Genomic DNA, 21,804 nt, shown 5'->3' on the forward strand with positions numbered 1-21,804 from the left:
AATGGTGCTATTGTAAGTACAGTGAGGCATACATGTACTCCAGTTATTGAAAGGTTGCACAAAAATGAGAAATGTTTGATTTCCAGGACCTTTCTTCCCCCTAACTTTTCCTATATCATTGGTACCACTGGCCTCAAAAGTTCTGCAAATTCTTTAATTGATGAGCAACTGCATTGTAGAACCTGTCAGGATATGTGTAACATATGTTGGGGATGGATGGGTAGGGGTTTGCGCCCAGAAAGGGTGTAGAAACTGGGGTTTAGTAGGCTGGGCATGCATGTTGGGGAAAATCTTTCTCAAATTAATTTAGTTAACCTCTGTGCTCTTTTAACATATTCTCATAGGTACTGATGATGTGGCTAGTGCCACAGCTGATCAGGGTCTTTGCATAACAGTGTGATTTGATACTGCTTATCTCTAATACATGGTGGTAAAAAGTTTTGTTACTCTCCATGGCTGAAGAGTATTCTAATCATCCTTGGACTCCTCCTTGTTTGAGAATATTAGGCAAATAATTGTTGCCTTGGGTTTTGTTAAAGGGAAATGATCAACTTGAAAATCACACCTATTTTGAATCTACCTTATGTTAAAAGAATCCCCTATGATCCCTAAAGCTGAAGTAGATTAGAGGAAACCTTTCTCTTCTTTCACTGTCTAGTCCATTTCACAGTCTTGTTAGTCATTCACACTTCTTATCCTAGCATATGTCTAGCCAACAGCTAGGAGGTGGGATTGCTAGCTCAGGTAGATATGCACAAACTAGCTCTGCTTGATCAAGAACAGGGGTTTTCACAGCAAATTTTTTGGTGGCTTCAGAGTGTGGCCAACTCCTGCTGGTGGCTGCGCTGACATTTTTTCCTAAAATACTTAATTCACTTTAGGAAAAACAAATAAATATGCACATGTCCAAATAATTGTAATTTATGTAGCGTTTTTTCACTTAGTAATAGAAATAATTTACAGTTGTCTCTATTCTTTACTGGACCGAAACAGAATAGAAACACACAATAAGGTGCTTTGCATGGTCTTGTCTTTTTGTTGTTGGTTTTTTTCCTGCTTTTTTTGGTTTCACTTTTTTCCCCGTAAGACTTGCAAGCTGATAAGTCTTCTGCTGTGAAAAGTGATATTTGTATTTTTGTTAATATCACTTTTCACACTTACTCAGCGCTGGCAAACCCTGGGACAAATTAAGCCCTGGATGGGGAGGTGGGCAGGGAGGCAGCGGAGCCCAGGGGTGGTGAGCCTGGAACCAGAGACTGCCACTGTGTGGATGGAGCCCGAAGCCCCATGGCTGAAGCCTGCCTCCCCTACCCCAGGAAAGTGGGGAATTCACCAGCTGCCTGCACCTCCAGCATTTCTGTCTCCAGAGGGGGGCAGGGCCCAACTGCTGCTAGTGGCCTTGGGAGAGGATGTGGCAAGAAAAGTTCCTGGTGGCTGCATTTAGAAACACCGATCTAGAGTGCTAAATATAGTGATATGGTCACTGCAGCCATGCTGTTATATTCAACATGGTAGCTCAAGCAGAGCTAGTGCACACGTCTACCTGTGCTGGGAATCACACCTCCCTGCTGTTGTGTAGACATACCCTAGGCTTAGCTAGCTCATTCTGAAGGACAAAAGTTTAACGTAGACATGGCACGCTGCCTCTAATATGCTGAGATGATCGAGTTTAAGCCTTACCTTCAATTACATCAACTTAGTATGTGTTTAAAGGCCTTAGCTAACAGCAGGTTGTCCACACTTAGACTTAACGTGATGCAGGATGTCTTTTTTTTTTTTTTTTTTTTTTTTAAATCTTGGTCTAGATAAATGCTGTGAGAATATGTGAGGGTGGGTATGCCTGTGACTAAAGTATTTGGTGTTTTTGAGTCTGCTCCTAAACCCTTGTACTTCTTTTAAAACTGCTTTAAAAAAAAATTCAAGACATGCTACTTTGCTTTCTTAGAAAACTGCATTATTTTTTTAAAAAATCCATTGTTTGAAAAAACTTGAGTGGACAAGTGTCTGTAAATTGGTGGTAAAATCTTGATACTTCTCTGCTTAGGCATATATTGTGTGTATCTTCAAAACAGTTTTTATAATAATACTTGTGTTTGGATGCTCAGCTCTCAATAACATTCACCTGTGAGTAATGAATTTCTGTTTTGATCTGCGTCCAAAAGTGACTTTGGGAAATCCGACCAATTTTTGAAACTTAGTTTAGGAAGAACAAAATTTTAAATTTAAGCGTGTCTGCCATTCACTACATTTAGCAAAAATTTGCAAAGTTGTTTTCTAAATAGTAAGTTTCTATCCTACACTGTTTAAACTATCATGGGTATATATTTACAACTTTTATCTTAACAAAAAATCCACCAGCCAACATGTACAGCATGAGTGAGAACTTTCCTTTTCTTTTCCACAGAAGCTACTGCAGTTTAAACCAGGGGTGGCCAAGCTGAGCCTGAGAAGGAGCCAGAATTTACCAATGTACATTGCCAAAGAGCCATAGTAATACATCAGCAGCTCCCCACCCCTCACTCCCAGCACCTCCCACCCACTGGCAGCCCTGCCAATCAGTGCCTCCCCCTCCCTCCCCGCACCTCCCGATCAGCTGTTTTGTGGCATGCAGGAGGCTCTGGGGGTGAGGAGTGAGGGCACGGCAGGCAGGCTCGGGGGGGGGGGGGTGATGGGAAGGGTGGAGTGTGGGCAGGGCCTGTGGCAGAGCCAGGGGTTAAGTAGTGAGCACCCGCCAGCACATTGGAAAGTTGGCACCTGTATCTCCAGCCCTGAAGTCGGTGCCTATACAAGGAGCTGCATATTAACTTCTGAAGAGCCACATGTGGGCTAGTTTAGACTCAGGAAATGGAGAAGTTCATATGTGAATAGCTATATCACCTCAGTTGTGTTTATATGTTAAACCTATAGTGTTTTCTGTTCTTCCTTGTTAAGTACATATTTAAATCTGTCTATTTTATGTGATACATAGCCATCAACCTAGCTACTGTCTCTAGGGGAGGCGGAATAACTACTGGGTCAGGAGAACCGCTCCCATTGCTGTAGTGCTTCAGTTTAGCCACTCACTAGAGCTGCAGCTGTGCTGGCGTAGCAGTTTAAGTGTAGACGTATCCTAATTGTGAAATGAGTCTATAATGAATAGATAGTATTACAGCCATAAGTAGGGGTTTCTTCTATAGTTCATAAATCATGGAGTTTTTCTTCCCAGAGAACTTCATTTAAAACGCCAATTCCAAGTCAGAATCTGTAAAGGCTTCTAAGGAGGTTTTGTTTTCTCTCCAGGTTTTTGTTGGCAAGATTCCCAGAGACTTGTATGAGGATGAATTGGTGCCACTCTTTGAGAAGGCTGGTCCAATTTGGGATCTGCGCCTCATGATGGATCCTCTGTCTGGTCAGAACAGAGGTTATGCTTTTATTACCTTCTGTGGCAAAGACTCAGCACAAGAAGCAGTCAAACTGGTGAGTTAACTCATTCTGGACACAGCAGGTTAATAGTATTACTCCACCAAGTCTAACATACTTCTTTAAAATCCCTCCTCAAAGCTCAGCTCTGCTATAGTTCATGCAGTGAATTGCCATGTGACAGTGGCTATGTGATTGGTGATTTGTGATTACTGCTAATGATCGGTTACAAATTGTGCACACCTCCAGTCTGTGCTAAAACATACTGTTACTCTCTCTGCAGCCCCAACACCTTATGTACAGATACAAACATGCTTTTTTGTCCGCCTGTTATATCTTCGGTTTGGGGCTCTGCATCTAGGGACAGTCCTGGTACAATGAGGCTTCAGCCTGCTTGGACCTCTAAATTGTATCACGATATAAGAGTTGTAGGAAAAATAAAGTATTAGTTACTAGGTTACACCTGTGAGCAGTGACTTTCACTACCTGTTATGTCAACACAGTTCCCCACAGTACATAGAATCCAAACTCTTCCTGTTTTTTTTTTTTTTAAGGAAGCATTAGCTCAGACTTTATCCCTGGACTTGGCTGTTTCTAGAGTTCTACTCGTAGGGCTGCTGAGCCCTAAACTAGACCTGTAGTGTCCAATCTATGGCCATGGGGCCATATAAGTCATCCTTGGGGGCAGCTATGTTAAGAAAACTTCAGTTTGATTCCATATTAAAAAAATTAACTTCGTTCTGGGGCTCAGGCAACAGCCAGAACAGAGTAAGAGAACTGAGACCTTAGGAGAAATGGCAGACTCAGTGCCCCAATCTCCCTTTCTTCTGGAAGCTGGAGAAGGTGTCACCTAATCCTCCTCAGTATATGGCCATCTGAAGAGACAACCTCATAAGACCACAGGGCAACTTCATGTGACATTCTCAGCAGGTGACTTGCAGGTGCCTTCTGCTCTCCTTGTATTGCCTAAGTGTGGGCCAGAGAATTCATCCCACTTGGTGGGGAGGGGAGAGTGATTGGCCCTCAGGCTGGAAAAGTTGAATACTACTGCTATATAGCCTCTCTCCAGCTTCATCAAAATCCACTTAACCCTTTCCCAATAGGACCAACGCCTGTTATCAGGGTGAGGTTTCAAGCAAACACTGGCAGCTTATTAGCCTCACTGAAAAGAACTCAGCAGTCATAATCTAAGAATTTGAACAAACATATCACTGTATAAGATTTACAGACATATTGGGTATTCACCCACGAAAGCTCATGCTCCAATACGTCTGTTAGTCTATAAAATGCCACAGGACTCTTTGCTGCTTTTACAGATCCAGACTAACACGGCTACCCCTCTGATACTTGTATAAGATTGTTATCTTGGGCTCTTCCAGGACTCAAATTCCCAGCAGGACATGCATAATTCATCTTTTCCAGTAATATGGAGCTGAAATTCATAGCCCTGAGGGGCCATGAAAAGTCCAGCTTTGAAGTTAACACTTCTAAAAACCATTGCTGGCCCACTCCTGTTTCTTGTGCTGGGCCTTCAGACAGTAATTTGAAGCAGGAGAAAACATTCCTTGGGCAGGTTAGTTTAAGAAACTCCACAAAGTTCTCTTTGAAGCTGCTCAAGACATGGAAATGTTAAAATAACTCTCAAATGTGGCTTAGTGGGCAGGTGATGGGTCACTGGTGAATGATTTATCACAATTACCTGAAATTTATCACGTGTGCATTCTGTGTGTATGTAAATTTCAAAAGTGTCCAGAATTTTCAAACCCACAAGGTTTGTACAGGCAGTCCTTGACTTGACAGTGTTCAACTTATGACAAACAGTACGTACGTCGCTTATGAATTGACACCTTGATTCAACTTTTGACAATTGATTTTTGACTTTACAAAGCTCGGTCCTGCAATCGAGTGGATTGCGGTTCCAAGTTACGGCATCTTGGCTTACGACACAATTTTCAGGAACCAATTGTATTGCAAGTCTGAGGACTGCCTGTATTAGTGTTTCACCTCTTTGCCAAGTATAAATTCAACCATGAAACCTGCTTTTGAGAAATAAAATGTCCTTTCTGCAAGATATTGGAAAAAATCAGTTTTCGAACTTGGTGGTAACAAATCTTTGCTAAAAATAGCTAGAGTTTCCATTCCGATTGAATTAAGATCATTACTCACCAGCAACCACACATCACTGAACAAAACCACTAACCCAGGAACCTATCCTTGTAACAAACCCCGATGCCAACTCTGTCCACATATCTATTCAAGTGACATCATCATAGGACCTAATCACATCAGCCATACCATCAGGGGCTCGTTCACCTGCACATCTACCAATGTGATATATGCCATCATGTGCCAGCAATGCCCCTCTGCCATGTACATTGGCCAAACCGGACAGTCTCTACGCAAAAGAATTAATGGACACAAATCTGACATCAGGAATCAAAATACTCAAAAACCAGTGGGAGAACACTTTAACCTGTCTGGTCATTCAGTGACAGACCTGCGGGTGGCTATATTACAACAGAAAAACTTCAAAAACAGACTCCAAAGAGAGACTGCAGAGCTAGAATTGATATGCAAACTAGACACAATCAACTCCGGTTTGAATAAGGACTGGGAATGGCTGAGCCATTACAAACATTGACTCTATCTCCCCTTGTAAGTATTCTCACACTTCTTATCAAACTGTCTGTGCTGGGCTAGCTTGATTATCACTTCAGAAGTTGTTTTTCTCTTAACTAATTGGCCTCTCAGAGTTGGTAAGACAACTCCCACCTGTTTATGCTCTCTGTATGTGTGTATATATATCTCCTCAATATATGTTCCATTCTATATGCATCCGAAGAAGTGGGCTGTAGTCCACGAAAGCTTATGCTCTAATAAATTTGTTAGTCTCTAAGGTGCCACAAGTACTCCTGTTCTTCTTTAAGCTTCAGATAGTATGGGACAATGTTGACTTCTGTAGGCTTCAATCATAGGGTATGATTCTGCTTTCATTAACATCCGTGACAAAATTTTTAATGATTTCAGTGGGAGTGGGATCAGGCTTGACTTAAAAAAACAAAAAACCCATAATCAACACACTGTTGAAAAGCAGATTCTGAGTTCACTTAAACTTCTAATAAGTTTCTATTAAATATTGTATTATGAATCACTCTATTTGTATTGAAGCTAAATTTTCAAATGAATTTGGATCAAATATTAATCTATCCCTTCAATAAACTGTTCTTTGAGTGCTTGCTCATTACAATTCCATTCTAGGTGTGCGCATGCCCACGTGTGCAGTTGTCAGATTTTTGCCTGAGCGGTATCTGTAAGGTTGGCTGTGGCGCCCCCTTGTGTGCTGCATTCATGCGCTCGTATTTCAGGTGCCGCTGGCCCTACGCTCTCTCAGTTCCTTCTTACCGCCCGTGGTGGTCAGAGCATCTTTCCTTGCTTGATGAGGACTAGCGTTTTTTCTCCCTTGGACTTTGTGCCCTAAGGCCATGTATATAGTTATCCTTAGTAGTTAGTATTAAGTACCTGTTAATAGTTTAATTGTTGTTAAGGGTCCAGGGGGTGCCCCTGGTGGGGCATGCTCCAGTCTCCCGGTTTCAAGCCCTGCACAGATTGTAATAAGCCTGCGACTGTTAGTGACCCTCATGGCAGTTGTCTTTGAAGTGTGCCTCCCCAAAGCACTTGAGACAAGTGCTGTATCTGTAAGAACTTTCGGCCTTGTCCGCAAAAAGAGTGGGACATTTGGCTCTGGGCTCTCCTTACGGAGTCCATCTGCGCCTCCTCGGCATGAGTAAAAAGTACACGGGCACTGGGCTTCGCCTGTCACTGCTCCCTGTCACCGGTACCGAAAAAGGACGCAGAAGCATGGCTCCCCGGTGTCAGTGAAGAAAAGCCAGGGGACCAGCATGCAAAGGAACTGCCATGGGCCATCCACTCACCCCAGCGCCCCGCAGTCTGCTTTCTCCAGCAGGGGCCGTTAGCCCAGTAAAAGGTCCTCCTCTGACTCCTGTGAGCAGTACTGGACCATTTTCCTTGCCGGCACCGATGCCAACACATGCTCCCCAGGCATTGAAGGAGCACAAGCCTCCGCCTACACAGCTAGCACAGCAGGTGCCAGAAGCTTCGGTGAAGGCTCCCCAAGAGGGCAAGTGAGAAGTAGTGGAGCGCCACAGATTCCCCGAGACAACGGCACACTCTCCACCACCACGCTGATGCACGCTGGAGCCTCCGTTCCCGCCGGCAGATGCTTGCAGTTGGTCACTGGCACAGCGGTCTCTGTCACTTTCGCACCAAGTTCGCCAAGAAGAATGTGCCGTTCCCTCTACTACCAGCACCGATTGCCATCCTGCAGGTCGTCTCCTCGTCACAGATTGCTGACGCCGTGACAATGTTCTCTTCCCGCTTCCAGTCCCCTCTGGCACTGACACAGGTCTCCATGGTGTGGGTACTGGCCCCCCCATGCAGGGCACCAGTCACCGTTATCGGTGGTCTCAAGGCAGACTCAGGCATCTACAGCCCCTCTGTGGTCTCCGGAAGGAGGTTCCTCCAGAACAGAGGGTCGCTTCAGCCTGTTGCCTAGACCCCAGAGGCGGGGATGGGTTACTGATCTGGCATCAACAGAGGCAATGGCAGCCGGGTCAGTGGCCCGTGCAGTGGACTTGTTGGAATGCATGGGGGGGTTCCAGTCATGGCTATGACCTATCTCATAGAGCTGGAAGGGACCTTAACAGGTCATCGAGTCCAGTCCCCTGCCTTCACTAGCAGGACCAGTTTTTGCCCCAGATCCCTAAATGGCCCCCTTAAGGATTGAACTCTCAACCCTGGGTTTAGCGGGCCAATGCTCAAACCACTGAGCTCCCACCCTTTATCCGCACCCTTTATCGGCAGCTCCCTCAGAGCAACCAGCACCGATAGCACTGAGCCTGGAACCAGAGAGACACCCGGAAGCTGAGACTCGGGAGGTGGTCCCCACCCCTAAGCCACCCTCCCTGACAGAGGAGGAAGACCAGGGCCCCCCTCCGCTGGGACAGTCATAATCTTCATCCCCGGATGAGGCGGTTGCAGGACTCTCCACGGCCAGCACGCCCAATGATTTTTCAGGACCACCAGGCCTTGCTCTGGTGGGTGGCCGAGAACTTGGGCCTCGAAGTGAAGGATGTGGTTGAACAGGCGGGCGCTTTGTGTCCTGTCGGCCTCTACCCTGATTTGTGTGGTGCATGATGAGGTCCTCAACATTGCCAAGGCCATCGGGCAAACACTCTCTTCCATTCCTCCCACCTCAAAACGGGCCGAAAATAAGTACTTTGTCCTGGTCAAAAGTTTTGAGTATCTTTTTTGAGTTTTGTGTATACCCACCCTCCCCCGGCTCACTAGTGGTCTCCTTGGCCAATGAAAAGGAAAAGCAGGGGCTGTTACCTTTCTTCAGTGGCCTCCACCCCTACTGTTCAGCCTAGTCGCGGCTCGCATCGGATTGCTGGGTCCTGGACATAATATCTCGGGGCTATACCCTGCAGTTTTTGGCCACCCCTCCCCTCCTCCCCCCAACTTCCCCGTCCCTCTTCATGGACCCTTCTCATGAGCACCTACTTGTTCAGGAGGTTGAGAACCTTCTGTGCCTGGGGGCAGTAGAAGAGGTTCCTCGGGGCATGAGAGGAAAAGGGTTCTACTTCCGGTACTTCCCCCTTTTGCCTTCGGCATTAGGGCCTCAGACTCATCCTGGGCGTGCATTGCTTCAACAAGTGTCTCAAGAAACTGACGTTTCGCATGGTTTCCCTGGCCTCCATCATCCCCCTCCCTGGATCCAGGAGACTGGTATGCTGCTCTCGACTTAAAGGACACTTATTTCCACTCTTCTGTATTCCCAGGCAACAGGTGTTTCCTCCGATTTATAATGGGAGGGCGCCATTTCCAGTTCACAGCGCTACCCTTTGGCCCTGAGGGTGTTCACAAAATATGTGGCACCAGTGGCGGCTTACCTCAGACATCAAGGGATCTATCTGTTTCAGTACCTCAACGACTGGTTCATCAAGGTTAGGTCTCCAGAACAGGTACAGAGAAGCCTCGAACTGGTGCATTCCCCCTCCTGCCACCTGGGCCTGTTGATAAACATGGAAAAGTCCACGTTAACGCCTGTCCAATGCATAGAGTTCATCAGAGCAGTTCTCAACTCCAGGTGAACTAGGGCCTGCCTTCCGGAAGAACGTTTTTAGGCCTTGTCATCCCTGATTTGTCTGATAAGGGGCCACCCGCTCACTATGGGCCACATCTGCCTACACCCGATGGGTCTCATGGCCGCTTGCACGTACGTGGTTCCTCACACTCTGCTAGATCTACGGCCTCTCCAAGTGTGGCTGGCCTATACCCCAAGCAAACATGCTCTGCACCGGATGGTCAGAGTACCGAACCACATCATACTGTCTCTGCGCTGGTGGTTGGCTCCCCAGTCAGTGCTCCAAGGGATCCCCTTCGCAACTCTGTCCCCATCTCTAACCCTGGTCTCTGATGCATTAGATCTGGGCTGGGGAGCTTAACTGGGTGAACTTCACACACAGGGCTGCTGGCTGTGGGACAACTTAGCCCACCATATCAATGTGAGGGAGCTCAGGGCGGTCCTCCGTCTGGCCTCCAGGCGTTCTTGCCCCACTTGAGAGGCAAAGTGGTGCAGGTCCTGACAGACAATACAGCCACAATGTATTACATCAGCAGGCAGGGAGGTGCCAGATCCTTGACCCTTTATCAGGAGGTGCTCAGCCTTTGGGACTTCTGTGTGCAGCATACCATCCATCTGGTTGTGGCCCACCTACCTGGCTCCAGGAACATCCTGACAGATCAGGTCAGTAGGACTTTCTCATTTCACCACGAATGGTCTCTCCATCTTTGTGGTCGATATAATCTTCCGAAGGTGGGGAACTCCCAGGTGGACTTGTTTGTGTCCAGTCAGAACAGGAAGTGCTACAAGTTGTTTTCCATCCAGGGTCTGGACAGCCTCCACCCTTGGTTTGGGGTGCTCATGTATGCCTTTCTGCCGCTGCCGTTAATCCACAGAGTCCTGGTGAAAGTCAAGCAGGACAGAGCAAGGGTTATCCTCATGGCCCCATCAGCACTGGTTCAGCATGCTGTTGGATCTTTTGGCAGTTGTTCCTATTCCCTGCCTCTTCGGCTGGACTTGCTGTTTCAGAACCACAGCAACCTGCTGCATCCGAACCTGATAGCGTGGCTCCTGCATGGCTGAGCTCAGAAGAACAGGCATGCTTGGCTTGGGTCTAGCAGGTTTTGTTGGGCAGCAGAAAGCTCTCAATCAGGGTGACCTACCTAGCAAAGTGGGAGCGGTTCGCATGCTGAGCTTTGGAGCAGCATCTTCAGGCCTAGCTGCAGGACGTCTTGGACTACTTGTTGCATCTCAGGCTTAAATGGGGTAGTCCCCATCTTCCATCAAGGTCCACCTGGCAGCCATCTCAGCGTTGCATCCTCCATTCCAGGGCAGGTTTCTTTGCCCATCCTATGAAGGCAAGGTTTTTAAAGGGCCTGGAGCACCTCTATCCACACGTCTGGGACCCTGTCCCACCCTTGGACTTGACCCTCATGCTGTGCAGGCTCATGGGGCGCTCTTCCCCCCCCCCCTTTGAGCCTTTGTCTGCCTCCCCCCCCCCTTGATGCTCTCCTGAAAGGTTTCTTTCCTGGTTGTTATAATCTCACCCCGCAGGGTATCTGAGTTCAGGGCACTCGCCTCGGATCCGCCCTATAGGGCCTTCAAGGACAAGGTTCAACTATGACACACACCCGGCATTTCTGCTCAAGGTCATCTCCCAGTTTCATACGGGCCAGGACATATACTTACCAGTCTTTTTTGTCCGAAGCCTCATGCGTCGGATGAGGAGCGCAGACTTCATGCCTTGAACGTCAGGCGAGCGCTGGCATTCTATATAGATAGAACCAAACCATTCCACAAGTCAGCACAGTTGTTTGTGGCAGACAGAATGAAAGATCGCCCAGTGTCTGCTCAGAGAATTTTAGCCCTGGATCATGGCCTGCATTCGCTACTGCTATGAGTTGGCTAAAGTGCCTCCGCCGGCGATTGTGACAGCTCACTTGACTTGACTTGGATGCACAGGCATTGTCGGCAGCCTTCCTGGCGCAGGGCCGATCCAGGAAATCTGTCAGGCTATGACCTGGTCGTCTGTCCACATGTTCACATCGCATAATATGCTGACCCAGGAAGCTCAAGAAAATGCTGGCTTTGGCAGAGCAGTGGTTCAGATTGCAAGACGGTAAACTCCAAGCCTACATCTGAGGATTCTGCTTGAGTCACCTTGAATGGAATAGACATGAGCAAGCACTCGAAGAAGAAAAATGGTTATCCACCGTTTGTAACTGTTTTTTGAGATGTTGCTCATGTCCATTCCATTACCTCCCCTCCTACCCCTCTGTTGGAGTTGTTGGCAAGAAGGAACTGAGAGGGCATGGGGTGGTGGCACTTGATATACCAGCACATGGGCACACCATTCAAGGGGGCGCCTCGGCCAGCCCTAGGGATACTGCTATGGCAAAAATCTCTGACAACAGCGCATGTGGGCATGCATGCACTCACCTAGAATGGAATGGACATGAGCAACACACCTCAAAGAACAGTTACAAAAAGTGGGTAGCAGTTTTTTTTTTCCAATTTGAAGAATTGCAATGCTAGTGAATAGAGAGAGAAGCCTTTATTTTTTACTTTTCATAAACAAGTAGGTTACTTTGAGGGCATTTTATCAAACATCTGTTTTTCTGAGCTGCTGTTAGTATCTGAAAGTAGGTAAAGGTGCTTTGAAAATCCCAGTTTAAGGAAATTGGATGGGATTTCTGCCTAAAGATGTTTTTGAAAGTCCTACCTGCTAAAAGTTTATTTTTAGGCTCCTCTTTAAAATCCCAGCCTAAAGTCATAGAGGAATTCTGGATAAACTGAGGAAATTTGCAAAAAGAGGAAGAGGGGTCTTGCCTATAAATGTTTATCATATTGTTGCCACCGTCACCCATAGAGTAATCTGGCTTTGACTAGAACTGGGACAAATGTGGATTAGCTGATAGCAACTAAAAAAAACAAACCAAACGTTTTCTAGAAAGCTTTAAAATGTTAAATGAGTTTTTAACTAGAAAAGCTGTCTATGGCACTTCACAAAAGGAAAAAAATATTCTCATCACTCTGGGCCACTATAATGAGCATACAACTTAGATGAAATGTGAAATCAAGAAAGTGAGGAAATTCCAAATGTAATTCCAAATACAAATAAGGATTTGTAAATACAGTGGAGTCGCATCTTACGCGCGGGTTCGGTTCTAAAGTCAGCGCGTAAGGCGAAAATCGCGTATAGTCAAAATTACCCTTGAAAATCCCTTAAATTGCCCATAAAGTACAGTATACTGTACATGGTTTTGTGTATACAACCCAGTACAGTAATATGTATTAATGTATACAGTAATGTATGGTGTATATAATAGAGTACATATGCAAAATATAATTTAACAGTACTGTATTTTTAATTACGGGGGTAATTACAGGGGGTCATCAGGGCTTGATGTCGATCCAGGTGATGGAGAGCTTGGGTAACAGAGTGAGTTGTAGATGAAGTGGTTGGCTCTGTTTCAGCTTGAGAAGTTGATTGCATAGGCTCATCTGCAGCTGGTTGTTTTTCCTTGAAAAACATGGTGATCGGCAACTGTCGCTATTGTCTCTTGAGCTGCTCAAACATTTCTTGATACGGTCTCAAATAGTCCGTAATACTATGTATGATTTTGAGGCTTCGTTCCATAGAGGGATCGTATTCAGAAATTAAACCATTCAAGTGTTTCGCTGCTTGGAACACTTCAGCAAATTTATGAAGATTCCAACTTGCTGGCTCTTCCTGTTCGTTGTCATCATCTTCATCTTCTGTAGACGATTTTATCAGATCCTCTAACTCTTCGTTAGTCAGTGTTTCTCTATGGCTCTCAATTAATTCTTCAATTTCTTCCTCAAGGATGTCGACGAAGCCATCACCACCCACTTGCCTGGCTACCTGAACAATGCGTTTCACTTCTTTGTCAATGGTCGGGAAACCATTAAAATCATTCACACGTTCTTTCCATAGGTTTTGCCAACATGCATTGACTGTTTCAGGCTTGATTGCATCCATTGCCTGTTTGATATAAGTGATGCAACTGGCAATGTTGAAGGACTTCCAGCACTCCATCACATGAAGATTGGGATCAGCATCCATAGCGCTACGTATCCGTGAGAACGTAAGCCTCGTGTACGTGGCCTTGAAACAGCGAATCACGCCTTGGTTGAGAGGATGGAAGTGGTATTGGGGGCGGAGAAAGACTACTTCAACGTTATGTGCAAACTGGAGTGCCGCAGGGTTGTCAGGAGCATTGTCTATGATCAGCAACACTTTAAAGTCAAGTCCTTTCTCTTCGAGGTACCGCTTGACCTCCGGAATGAAACACTTGTGGAACCAATCCAGAAATAATTTTGCCGTCACCAAAGCCTTTTTATTTGATTGTCTGAACATAGGCACGAGATTTTTGTTCTTGCCTTTTAGGGCACGGGGATTTGCAGCCCTGTAGAGCAAGCCCGGCATTATTAAATGCCCAGCCACATTGCCACAAAACAACAGTCACATGGTCTTTAGTTGCTTTGAAGCCATGGTCTTGTCTTTCTGATTTCGAAATGTAAGTGTGTTTGGGCATTTTTTTTTTTTTTTTTTTTTCCCCAGAAGAGCCCAGTCTCGTCAGCATTAAAAACTTGTTCCGGAAGATAGCCTCTTTCCTCTGATTTTCTTTAATTGTTTGGGGTAGGCTTTTGCTGCCTCTTCATTGGCAGATGCAGCTTCACAAGTAGTCTGCACATTTTTTGAGGTTGAAGTGGTTCCTAAAACTGTTACTCCAACCTTGGCTGGCTTTGAATTCCTTCTTATCAGAAGGCCATCCCTCTTCGGCAGGAGGTTTGAACAGCGCGTAGAGGCTAAGAGCCTTTTCTTGCAACATGTTACCATCGGTAGGCACACGTTTACGGTTCATGTCTTTTAGCCATTTTAGTCTTCACTAAAGTCTTATCACGCACCTGGCTCATCATCTTAGCAGTTATTGGAGCACTTGATGCCACGGCTTGACGAATTTCTCTCTCTCTAATCTTGATGGCACAGATGCTAGATTCATTGTGGCCATATTTACGTGCCACATTGGAGACCGACATACTGTCTCTAAGTCCAACACAGCCAGTTTTTCCTCCAGTGTTGGAACAGATTGCTGTTTCTTCTGTTGAGCACCAGATGAAGTAGTTGGCTTGCGTTTAGGAGCCATGTTGTACGAAAAATACGTATCTTTAAACACTAGAATCACACTCAGCGCGGCGAGATGCTCACGCTATATGAGAGGCACGCGGGATCTGAGACTGACTGAGGGAACAGCAGATTCACGTCTCCCATCTCATGCTCATTCCGGGGCATACGCTCATTGGGGGGAATCACCCGCACTATTTACAGGTATCTTATTGTTTTTCTTTTTTTTGCCGAGCGTGTATAGTTGAATTTGCGTAAGTTAAATGCACGTATGATGCAACTCACCTGTATCATGTTTCGTTATACTGCTGAGAGAAACAACCAACCTTACGTTGTGTTTGCATGCCCAAGACTGTTTCATAATTTAATTGATTTTGATTCTGTTTCACGTCAGGCTAATACTATAACTGTGTGTGTATTCTGGTAGCAGCCACAATATTCAGGATACTCTCCAGATGCAGGAAAATTTTTCTTTTGGCCTAAGAAAAGCAGCATATGAAGGGTGGTGTGGAGAGAAATGCTATCAAAATGTAGTTTTGTCTGTTATGTGGCTTTTCAGAACTTTTCAGAAATCTCGAATTCTGGCCAATATAGCATGATTTCTATTACAATATAAAATCTGTACTCTATCTATCTCACATTCCTAATAGAGATGTGAAGTTTAATTAGTTTGGCTGGCTGTCCTTTTGATCCATATTGAATTAAGGAGTGAAAACTGAAATATACTAGTGGCATCTCTTAATATTCCCCAGTGTGACAACTATGAAATCCGTCCTGGGAAACACCTTGGAGTGTGCATCTCTGTGGCGAACAACAGACTGTTTGTTGGATCAATTCCAAAGAACAAGACCAAGGAAAACATATTGGAAGAGTTCAGTAAAGTCACAGGTAAAGAGCTTCCACTTAACAAAGAGTTTGCATGGTAAAAGATTAGTGCCAGGAATTAACTTTCATAGCATGATAGCAACTGATAATAAATTTTAAATGCCAGTGATAATGAAAGATTATTTCCAAATGGAGTTCCAGGTTCATTGCTGGTGGGAAGTACCATAGGCTTGATGAACTTCCAGATTGATAGCCTGTATAAAAGGTTTATATTTCTTTTGCATTCACCACTCTCTACCTGCTGTAGATGTGACTGCTAACAAAACTTTTTATATGGGGGAAACTGAGCATCAGAAACTAACTTTAAAAGGCCGAGCTCAGTTTTTTGAAAATTTTCTTTAATATAAAAAAAAAGTAGGTGGGGAGGAGCAGGGTCAGTTAGAGTTGATCTGCCTTTAAATAAAACTTATTTTTAGTCTGAGTTTGACCACTCAAAGTCACCCAGATCTTATAATAGAGGGAGAGGCTCTGGGGCAGCCTCTAAAGATGGACCATCTGGTGAAGAATGTCATGGAAGCAGCACCTAGAGCCAATTGAGAGGTTGGAGGGAATGATCAAGCAACTTTTTGGCCCTCAAAATATGGAGTTGTGGAGGGGTGGGAGTAGCTGGGTCAGTACCAGTGCTAACCCCGTTTGTTTTCTCTCCTGTCCTCTTCTTTGTCCCCCCTCCCCCACATCATAAGCAGAGGTTGTGAGGAGAAAGCAACCCGCCATCACAAAGCTGGAGAAGATGCAGGGAGAGTTGGTGCAGAATTATTGATCTCTTATGCAATTCTCCTGCAGGAAGGGAATGTCCCATTGCTTCCTTAATAGGGTACCAAGTTATAAGAACTGCAGGGAGCAGAGAGGAAAAGAGTTGAGTCTGTCCTGCCCAGCCTCTGACTCTTTTCAGAGAGAGATGGGGAAAGGATCTCTTGAATTCTCTTCTGGGACAGAAGGGATTGGAGTACTAAATATTTTTCAGAAATGAAGAAAATAAGACGAAAGATAGAAACTAAAATTGATATTGTAATGGAGTTTTTCATGTTTGTTTGGTGCAGCTTGGGTTGATACACAGAATACATAGACTTCAGAAGTAGGATGATTAAGTATTTTTGAGAGAGGCTCCCACACAATACTCTTTAGTGTAGGGGAAGCTTCCTTGACCTGGAAACCATGAACTTCTACCAGCTGCTCTTTATATTTCCATGTATGTCCCCACCCTTGTTATTGACCTGAATTGAGACCCAAACTGTATCAGCCAGTCAAGTGTGTATCCCAGGGTTTGGCAACCTGTGGCACACGTGCCAAACACGGCACGTGAGCCGATTTTGAGTGGCACGCAGCTCCCTGTCGTGGTCCTGGCCCTCAGCCCCCCTGCCCACCACTCTCCCCTGCGGGGGCAGGAGGCAGAAGCTTGGTTCTGTGGCAGCCAAGCTTCCTCCCCACCCCTGCTTCTTCTCCCAGCGTGGTGCTTTCCTTCCCCGCCTCCTCTCTGTCCCTGGCCAATCAGCTGATGGCCCTAGCGAGGGGGAGGGTGAAGAGCGGCAGCGTGCGCACAGCTCCGTAGAGGAGGTAGGGATGGAGCCTGGGGGAAGGGGGTGGAACAGAGTATATCCCTTCCAGCCCCCTGCCCTGAGCGGCTCATGGCAGGGGGCTGGGAGCACCCCCACGAGCCGAGCACCCCAGCCCTCTGCCCTGACCCCCCCACACACACACACTGAGCCTTCCGCCCTGCACCCCCCACACACTCAGCCCTCTGCCCTGAACCCTGTCCCCCAGCCCTCTGCCCTGACCCCTGAAACACCCACCCCCAGGTCTGGGGTCCCGGCCGCGGGCCCTACTCAGCCTGCTGCCAGCCTAGGTGAACAGAACCCCAGGCTGGCAGCGAGCTGAACAGGCTGGTGGCGTAAGATCAGCATTTTAATTTAATTTTAAATGGCGCTTCTTAAACATTTTGAAAACCTTGTTTACTTTACAAACAATAGTTTAGTTATATAATATAGACTTATAGAAAGACATTTTAACCTTTTTAGAAGGTATTACTGGCATGTGAAACCTTAAATTGGAGTGAATAAATGAAGACTCTGCACACCACTTCTGAAAGGTTGCCTCTACCCCTGGTGTATCCTATCACGCTCTAATGCAGTGGTGGGCAACCTGCGGCCCATCAGGGTAATACGCTGGCAGGCCGCGAGACAATTTGTTTACATTGGCCGCTCGCAGCTCCCAGTGGCCATGGATCGCTGTTCTCGGCTAATGGGAGCTGCAGGAAGCAACGGCCAGCCCGTGCCGCTTCCTGCAGCTCCTATTGGCTGGGAACTGCGAATCATGGCCACTGGGAACTGCGGACGGCTGTGCCTTCCAGACAGTCAATGTAAACAAACTGTCTCGCGGGCCATCAGCAGATTACCCTGACGGGCCACAGGTTGCCCACCACTGCTCTAATACAAAACCTTAATGGTGACCTTAGTAATATTAAGGCAGATTAACAGACTGCATAGATGTGGTGTCGTACTTTTGCATCAACACAATTCTGTGTTAGAATACAGGTTTGAAGCTGGGATATGTGTTGCTTTTCAGTATCTACTGGGGAATGGAAGTGAAAGTCCTATGGACTCCTGAATTGTGTGACCAACTGAGCTGTAATGCTGCATGGAAGTGTCAAGGAATGCAGGAGACCCTTCCTTTAAGGCTTTGAGTGGGTCAGCTGCGTCACGTTGCAACCTTAACTGTCACTAAATGTTTTGGTTAATAATGTCCAAGTCAGGGCTGAAATGGAATATGCTGTACATCATATGCCCCATCCTCCTATCCACTTTTGACAATTAATAGGTCTGGTGTGCAGAATCCATGAAGGTGGATCTGTTGTAGGGGAGTGGTGTGGGGTTTTTTGTTTTGTTTGGTGGTTGTTTTTTTTTTTTAGTGGAGAGTTCCAATTTCTGATAACCTGACTTTTTTGTGTGTGGGTAAATTGTGTGCATGTATCTGACTGTCTTACAGAGGTACATGGATGCACTTAGTTCAGTGTTCAACCGTTGAGTCTGCAGAGACTTGATGGAAGCATGTTGAGAGGTGGCTTGTTCACTGTATGGGTACTTGCACATGGAAAAGATATGTGGTGTACTGCAGAGCTTTTTAATCTCATTGATAGAGGAATAACAAGATCACATGGTAGCAGGGTGGATTTGATTTAAATCATGATTTTAATCACTGGTCAGGAAGACTCGATTTAATCATGGTGTTCTACATAAAAGTACATTCTAGTTAGTTGTTATAACCTTAATACATATTCTTCACAACTCAGAGTAGATATAGGTTTCATTTTTAGAAGGTACGCATTATACATTTTTAAACAGTGATTTATTTTGAAAACTTTTCAGATTAGTTTTACAGCTATATCAGAAAATGAATGATTGTTTTTCATTTACCAAAGGTAATTGGGAGGTGAACTATCTGCTTCAATGACTTCATAAATATCTCCAATTCAACAGGTTAATCATTAATATTTGGAGGATTTTCTTGCCATGCTGTATTAGGAGGAGAACATCACCAGACAGACATTTAATTTTTTTTATTTAACTAAAACAACATTAAGTAGTCTGGATTTTTTTTCTTAAACAGCAAACCTATAATAGTTTAACAAAACAAGCATATGTCCCTTGCTTCTCACATTTATCGCCAGACTTCTCCTTGTCCAGATCTATTCTGCCCCCAACAATCTTCAATTCATTGAACTTTTTCAAACTTTGCACTTAGAGGTAAGGAATTGACTCTGTGTACACAAATTTGCAGAGGGACAATAGAGTTGAGGTCTGTTATTTCTCACCTCTATATATTTATTTTTAAAAACATTTTTGCTGTTAACAAGCATGTTACCTCTGGAGACACTTCTATACAGAAGCCTGTGTAACGCCATAAGATTGGGTCCCTAATCCGTGAACTATTGAAACTCATTTACAAAACTTTTCTTAAACATTACATGAATATATTGTCTAATACTATAGAATTAGAATTTATAATCCCTGTTCTACGATGGGATATCTTTGAGCTATAATGTATCTTAATTAAAACTATCTTTAGATAAGTTTTTTCCTCAAAAAGCATTTTATCAAAAACAGATTAAAAACAAAACAAAACATGGATTTTTATCCACCCTGCATGGGTCGGAAGCTGAAGATGCACAAATTCAACCCTGAAATGCTTTAGTTTCCTAGTAGTCCGGATGATCAAATAGTGAAACAGTTTACCCGATAAGGTGGTGGACTCTTTCAGGCTTTCAGATTAGACAAGTTTAGAGAACTTCCTGAAATACATGCTTCCATCCAGTTTATGGGAGAGGTTTTGTGGCCTGTGTGCTGGAGTTGGGTTGGATAGTCATGGTGGTCTTACCTGACTTGGGAATCTGTGAATTCCTCTCATCATCCCCTTCCCTTGTGGGGGTTGGGGGAGAATGAGACTGGCTGCATTTCCTTCAAAATCCTCATAACACTTGTAGCTCTGTATTATGGTGACTATATATAATCTGATCTCATGCCTCAGATGGCTGCCTGCAGGGCTCAGGAAGGATTTTTTTTATCCCCCAATACCCAATTGTAATATGGATTTTTCTCTCCTTCTGAAGCATCAGATCTGCCATGGGTAGAGATGGGCAGGGTGAGCTAGTGCCCTTGAGATGGTATAGAAAATTCTGTCTTAGATGCCTGGCTGGTGTCTTGCTCCTATGGTCAGGATCTAATTGATTTCCAGTTTTTTAGTTGGGAAGGAATCTTCTCCAGGTCGGATTGGCAGGTACCTTGGTGGGTTTTTTGTCTTCCCCGGAAGCATGGATCTTCTGCTAGGATCACTTTTGCATACCTCACCTAATTCCCTGTCATTTCAGGGGCCTCAAGCATTGGTGGCACCTCAGTTTCTCCTGTTTTCTGCATGTGGCATATACCAATTCAGTATCCTGAGGAATAAAATGCTTTGGTTTTAACTGAAGTTGTAGGGGTATTTGGGTGGAATTTGTCTGAGATATACAGGAGGTCAGACCTAGATGACTTAATGGTTCCTTCTGGCCTTAAATTTTATGAAACTATATCCAGATGTTGGTTTTACAGAGGGTTTGGTTGATGTAATCCTTTATCATCAACCTGACGATAAGAAGAAGAACCGGGGATTCTGCTTCCTGGAATATGAAGATCACAAGTCTGCAGCACAGGCTCGACGTCGGTTGATGAGTGGGAAAGTAAAAGTCTGGGGAAATGTTGTGACTGTGGAATGGGCTGACCCTGTAGAGGAACCAGATCCAGAAGTCATGGCAAAGGTAGGGATGGCAGAGCTACTCTGCGGTCTATGATGATTTTATTTACACCTTGGTGGCAGCAGCTTTGGTGTTGCCTCTGAATGATGTCACTCTTCAATTGGTTGGGGAATCTCTAAAAGTTAGATGGACTTACTTTTTTGTGAGTTGAGTGCATTTTCATCCAATACTCCAGCCCCTAGAGTGGAAATAACTAGCACTAGAAATCAAACTTACCTGTCCAGTATGGCAGTACAGGGCACTTCTACTAGAGAGGCCATTCCCATTAGTGTAGAGTTAAATAGGACTATCCTACTGCATTGAACTAATGGTCTAGCTCTTCTAGCATTCTGCCTCTGGCAGTGACAGATACTGGATGCTTTAGAGGAAGATGAATCTACCCATAACTCATTGGCCCCAAGGCATGTGGCTTATGTCAGCAGTATAAACTTTAGTATTCTATTGCTCAATAAAAAAAAACAAAAACAAAAAACAAACCCCCATCTTGCACAGATATTGAGGGCTGGATTGTCTGCTGCATCCAATTTCCTCTGGGCACACTGAGTATGAGGGAGATGTGATTGGACCACAGTTATGAGAATCTCACTCCAGCCGATCCCCCCACCCCCACCCCCACCGTACTGGAGGGAGCAAGCATAAGAGCCAGCTCTGTTCCATTGGTAATCCCTAGCAAGGGATTTGAGACCAGTTCTCCTTTGAGTGCTTGCTCATGTCCATTCCATTGTAGGTGTGTGTGCTCGCCACATACACCGGTGCCGGAAGTTTTTCCCTCTGTGGTATATGTAGGGGAACAGCTATGGCGCCCTCTGAAGGGGCGTGCATGTATAAGGGGTGCCGCCGGCTCCCCCCACCCTCAGTTCCTCCTTACCATCAGTGATGGTGCTGGAACATCTCCTTGCCTCGGCAAGCTTACTCCTTTCAACCTTGCCTAGTTGTGAACTTTCT

The 21,804-nt window shown here is 45.3% G+C and overlaps 1 protein-coding gene across 3 annotated transcripts in view; it reads left to right on the top strand.

Moving 5' to 3' along the window:
• Positions 1-21,804, top strand: part of HNRNPR (heterogeneous nuclear ribonucleoprotein R) — a 57,858-nt gene that overhangs the window by 23,081 nt on the left and 12,973 nt on the right. For all 3 annotated transcript variants that reach the window (XM_034753951.1, XM_034753953.1, XM_034753950.1), the window contains 3 exons: positions 3,280-3,456; positions 15,443-15,578; positions 20,657-20,862. In XM_034753951.1, the coding sequence (XP_034609842.1) occupies positions 3,280-3,456; positions 15,443-15,578; positions 20,657-20,862 (519 nt within the window). The remainder of the gene's footprint in view (positions 1-3,279; positions 3,457-15,442; positions 15,579-20,656; positions 20,863-21,804) is intronic.

Source organism: Trachemys scripta, chromosome 20 (assembly GCF_013100865.1).
Source record: "Trachemys scripta elegans isolate TJP31775 chromosome 20, CAS_Tse_1.0, whole genome shotgun sequence".
NCBI lineage: Eukaryota > Metazoa > Chordata > Testudines > Emydidae > Trachemys > Trachemys scripta.